This window comes from Littorina saxatilis, linkage group LG5 (assembly GCF_037325665.1).
Source record: "Littorina saxatilis isolate snail1 linkage group LG5, US_GU_Lsax_2.0, whole genome shotgun sequence".
NCBI lineage: Eukaryota > Metazoa > Mollusca > Gastropoda > Littorinimorpha > Littorinidae > Littorina > Littorina saxatilis.
The window spans coordinates 8,424,048-8,430,047 of NC_090249.1; the positions used below are offsets into that span (position 1 = coordinate 8,424,048).

The 6,000-nt window shown below is 36.6% G+C and overlaps 1 protein-coding gene across 1 annotated transcript in view; it reads left to right on the forward strand.

Annotated features, from left to right (window-relative positions):
- Positions 1–6,000, forward strand: part of LOC138966228 (cilia- and flagella-associated protein 57-like) — a 56,486-nt gene that overhangs the window by 36,792 nt on the left and 13,694 nt on the right. The window contains exon 18 of the mRNA XM_070338369.1: positions 2,587–2,703. Within this exon, the coding sequence (XP_070194470.1) occupies positions 2,587–2,703 (117 nt within the window). The remainder of the gene's footprint in view (positions 1–2,586; positions 2,704–6,000) is intronic.

Consider the following 6,000-nt stretch of genomic DNA (forward strand, 5'->3'; position numbering starts at 1 on the left):
GTCAAACATATACATTTTTCAATGAGGTTTTCTCATATGTTTTTGAAGCTAGGGCCTTGAAACTTGGCACACTACGCAAGTTAAATTAAACCTCATCAAATTCCAAGGTCACAGTAAGGTTAAAGATCCTTTAAGGATATTTTCTAAAAAAGGTGACCGCCTGGTTAATGTTTGTCAAATTTCAAGGTCACAGCAGTGCCATCTGGCTTAAACTTTGAAAAATTGTCAATTTCTTCAACTAGTTTTATAGTGTTTGAAGTCATTCACACATGATGAAAGTCTGGTTGATAAAATCAAACGTCAAGGTCGCAGCGGGGTCGCATTGAAGTCAGACACATACAATTGTCATTTTCACGAACGCCTTTTAAGCAACACCTTTGAAACTTCACACATTCCAAAGTTTTGATGTTGTTTGGTTATAATCAAAGTGTGGTCAATTTCCATGATTGAGAGCATTCAGAGGGGTCAAGTTGAGGTCACACAAAAGAGATTAAATTGTCGACACAACAGATGAGACTGGCTACCACTGTTTATTTTAATACACTTTTATGCAAATTTTAAATTGTGTTCAACCATATACACCAAACTCACCCAAACTCCTGAAACATCCAAGAAAAGGAAAAATGTGTCCAAGCAAGGAAAAACGCCATTTCTTCAAAGGCTGGAATAACTACAGAGGCAGCCGCGTCATTACACACAATGCAATTACGTCATACATCATACATTTCTATGAGTCATGTTGAATGGAATGGTGGCATGTGCCTCTATTCTAGCTAACAACAAAGCTGAAAAAATGAATATTATCTGTTTGTTTTGTTTGTTTTACCCGTACGAGACCTTTCTGTGACCTTGACATGTGACAAGGATCTACCTTAACTTCTTTAAGTCGGAGTTGAGAGTTGTGTGATGTTTGAAGGCTCTCCCTTTAAAAAAAACTGAGATAATGATGCATTTTCGTGTTTTTGATTTGCCCATGTGACCTTGAGATTCGACAAAGGTCAACAAGACTTTAACCGTGTATGGGGGCTATTAAGCCCAAAAATGTGAACTTTCAAGGTTCTTGCTTTGAAAAACTCTGAGAAAAAGGTTATGTTTTTTTTTTTACCCACACGAGACCCTGCTATGACCTTCACATTTCTCAAGGATCAACCTTGAATTCTCCATGTTGAACAATCATTAAGCAAAAGCGTTGTTTGAAGTTTGAAGGTTCTAGCTTCAAAAATCTCTGAAAAAATATGTTTCATCCGTTTTCTGAACCACATGTGACCCAGCCGTGACCTTGAAATCTGACAAGGGTCAACAAGACTTTTACCATGCATGGGGGCGATTAAACCCCAAATGTGTGTGAAGTTTCAAGGTTTCAACTTAAAAAACGTCTGAGAAAAATATACATTTTCCTTTTTGGACAATGTGTTGCACGCAAGACAACACGACAAACGCTCGTGTTATCATTCTTTTACTTTAAGGTCGACTTGCGTGCCCGCTCTTTCGCTAATCTCAATTAAAATTCATCTTAGAAGTTCGGTTTTATTACGCTTTTAATTAAGAAGATTAAACTAAGACAACAAATAGTTAGTTTTACCCATTAAACTCGATAAGGTAGTGACATTTTATGTTGAACGCAAGAAGGTGTCGCACGCAAGATCTGAAAAAATGTTGACGACATAATTTCAACACTTGATAGCGCAATCGTGGTTCGTGATTTCTTCACAAATTTTGAACACAGAATGTGTCACGTGGTTCCGTAAATGAAGTAGATCTTTGTACATGTAAATTTTGTTTTTAAAAGAAAATAACCGTTAATTACCGAACATTTTGTCGCACGCAAGATATGACGAAATTTTCAAATCGTTTTCAAAAATGCTGTTCAAAAGTTCTGCAGTCTTTGCTGGATTACTTGAAAGACAGCAGTTTGATACACCGTTATCGCTTGACGTGTCGACATCAATTCCAGAGTTTTTGAAAAAGAAATTTAGTAAATATCTGCGATTGAAAAATGTATGCCGTGATGACGAATCATCTTGCGTGCGACACCTTAAAATTCGGTTATCGAAAAAAAAAAATTCTCTCGAGATTTAGATTTGACGTTTGGTCTCGTCTGTAAAGCGATGTTTCAGGCATTCAATCAAACTAAATGCAATTCATTTGTGCTTCTTGTTATTTTTCTGTGGCATATTCAAAACACGAGGTATCACGATGTCCTTTTTCAGATGGCCGGTTTTGGCGTTATTTTTGACTTTAAACAAAGATAACTTCAAAACCGTTCAAGTCAGACACACGAAATTATGTCCACTATCTCTTCGCACATTCATCCACACACACACCAATTTTCAGCAGACACACGTTTTTAGAAACATTTTTATTGTAAAACAAAGTCGTCTTCTGTTCTGTGAGCACCTTTTGGCACTTAGTCATATCAGTGTTCCATTCAGTCTTAGGAATTTATCCCCATTATTATTCCAGTACCTGTGACAATTGTTAAAGATTCTTGCTTGAGAGGCAAGTCAGTATCACTTGTTTGATGTGAATAGGGTAGAGAACAGCTCTGCATGTGCATGTTACAAACCTGCCTTTGCCTGTGTTCAGATGGAGAGTGAGTTGGAGCGCTTCAACAAGCAGAACACACAGCTGGAGCTGAACATCACAGAGCTCAGGCAGAAACTCAAAGCCACAGACAAGGAAATGCACCAGGAGCGACAGAGGGTAATGACATTGTTTCTTAATTCACTCACACTCTTTTTCTGGTAAGATTGTAATGAAAGTGTCATGGTATATATCTGATTTCAATAACTGTATCACTCTCCTGCTGACAACTTGATGCACATGCAAGATGAGAGAGAGGGTGAGCAAGAGGAGACTGAGGGAGAGAGAGAGGGGGAGGGAAGGAATAGAGAGGGAGGGCGAAGAGGAAGAGAGAGAGACAGAGGGGGGAGAGGGAGAGAGAGGGAGGGAGAGAGGGAGAGAGAGAGAGAGAAAGAATGAGAAGTAATTGTAAAAGGAAAAACAATGTCCAGTATAAAAACAATGTCCATTTTGCGTGTAACTGAAAAAACATATTGTATAACAAATTCCAAACAAGCACGCAGAGAGAAAGTTATCTAGAAAGAGAGAGAGAGAGCGAGTGAAAGGGTTATAAGTTTACAGTAGGCGACATCACAATAAAAATAAAAATCCTTCCGAAATATTACCCGCTGATGGGACAAAAAAAACAAGTCGCGTAAGGCGAAAATACAATATTTAGTCAAGTAGCTGTCGAACTCACAGAATGAAACTGAACGCAATGCCATTTTTCAGCAAGACCGTATACTCGTAGCATCGTCAGTCCACCGCTCATGGCAAAGGCAGTGAAATTAACAAGAAGAGCGGGGTAGTTAAGTTGCGCTAAGAAGGATAGCACGCTTTTCTGTACCTCTCTTTGTTTTAACTTTCTGAGCGTGTTTTTAATCCAAACATATCATATCTATATGTTTTTGGAATCAGGAACCGACAAGGAATAAGATGAAAGTGTTTTTAAATTGATTTGGACAATTTAATTTTGATAATAATTTTTATATATTTAATTTTCAGAGCTTGTTTTTAATCCGAATATAACATATTTATATGTTTTTGGAATCAGCAAATGATGGAGAATAAGATAAACGTAAATTTGGATCGTTTTATAAATTTTTATTTTTTTTTTTACAATTTTCAGATTTTTAATGACCAAAGTCATTAATTAATTTTTAAGCCACCAAGCTGAAATGCAATACCGAAGTCCGGGCTTCGTCGAAGATTACTTGACCAAAATTTCAACCAATTTGGTTGAAAAATGAGGGCGTGACAGTGCCGCCTCAACTTTCACGAAAAGCCGGATATGACGTCATCAAAGACATTTATCAAAAAAATGAAAAAAACGTATGGGGATTTCATACCCAGGAACTCTCATGTCAAATTTCATAAAGATCGGTCCAGTAGTTTAGTCTGAATCGCTCTACACACACACACAGACACACACACACACGCACACACGCACATACACCACGACCCTCGTTTCGATTCCCCCTCGATGTTAAAATATTTAGTCAAAATTTGACTAAATATAAAAAGAAGTCTGATCTCCTTTAGATAAAAAGAGAAGAGTAAAAAAAAACAAGTCGCGTAAGGCGAAAATACAATATTTAGTCAAGTAGCTGTCGAACTCACAGAATGAAACTGAACGCAATGCCATTTTTCAGCAAGACCGTATACTCGTAGCATTGTCAGTCCACCGCTCATGGCAAAGGCAGTGAAATTAACAAGAAGAGCGGGGTAGTAGTAAGTTGCGCTAAGAAGGATAGCACGCTTTTCTGTACCTCTCTTTGTTTTAACTTTCTGAGCGTGTTTTTAATCCAAACATATCATATCTATATGTTTTTGGAATCAGGAACCGACAAGGAATAAGATGAAAGTGTTTTTAAATTGATTTGGACAATTTAATTTTGATAATAATTTTTATATATTTAATTTTCAGAGCTTGTTTTTAATCCGAATATAACATATTTATATGTTTTTGGAATCAGCAAATGATGGAGAATAAGATAAACGTAAATTTGGATCGTTTTATAAATTTTTATTTTTTTTTTACAATTTTCAGATTTTTAATGACCAAAGTCATTAATTAATTTTTAAGCCACCAAGCTGAAATGCAATACCGAAGTCCGGGCTTCGTCGAAGATTACTTGACCAAAATTTCAACCAATTTGGTTGAAAAATGAGGGCGTGACAGTGCCGCCTCAACTTTCACGAAAAGCCGGATATGACGTCATCAAAGACATTTATCAAAAAAATGAAAAAAACGTATGGGGATTTCATACCCAGGAACTCTCATGTCAAATTTCATAAAGATCGGTCCAGTAGTTTAGTCTGAATCGCTCTACACACACACACAGACACACACACACACGCACACACGCACATACACCACGACCCTCGTTTCGATTCCCCCTCGATGTTAAAATATTTAGTCAAAATTTGACTAAATATAAAAAGAAGTCTGATCTCCTTTAGATAAAAAGAGAAGAGTAAAAAAAAACAAGTCGCGTAAGGCGAAAATACAATATTTAGTCAAGTAGCTGTCGAACTCACAGAATGAAACTGAACGCAATGCAACGCAGCAAGACCGTATACTCGTAGTCCACCGCTCACGGCATAGGCAGTGAAATTGACAAGAAGAGCGGGGTAGTAGTTGCGCTAAGAAGGATAGCACGCTTTTCTGTACCTCTCTTTGTTTTAACTTTCTGAGCGTGTTTTTAATCCAAACATATCATATCTATATGTTTTTGGAATCAGGAACCGACAAGGAATAAGATGAAAGTGTTTTTAAATTGATTTGGACAATTTAATTTTGATAATAATTTTTATATATTTAATTTTCAGAGCTTGTTTTTAATCCGAATATAACATATTTATATGTTTTTGGAATCAGCAAATGATGGAGAATAAGATAAACGTAAATTTGGATCGTTTTATAAATTTTTATTTTTTTTTACAATTTTCAGATTTTTAATGACCAAAGTCATTAATTAATTTTTAAGCCACCAAGCTGAAATGCAATACCGAACCCCGGGCTTCGTCGAAGATTACTTGACCAAAATTTCAACCAATTTGGTTGAAAAATGAGGGCGTGACAGTGCCGCCTCAACTTTCACAAAAAGCCGGATATGACGTCATCAAAGACATTTATCAAAAAAAAGAAAAAAACGTTCGGGGATTTCATACCCAGGAACTCTCATGTCAAATTTCATAAAGATCGGTCTAGTAGTTTAGTCTGAATCGCTCTACACACACACACACACACACACACACACACACACACGCACATACACCACGACCCTCGTTTCGATTCCCCCTCGATGTTAAAATATTTAGTCAAAACTTGACTAAATATAAAAAACTAGATCATGTGTAGATTTGTTTCTTGACTAATGTCGTTTTTTGTGTGCATTATTTCTATGTATGTTATAGGTGTATACTTGATTTATC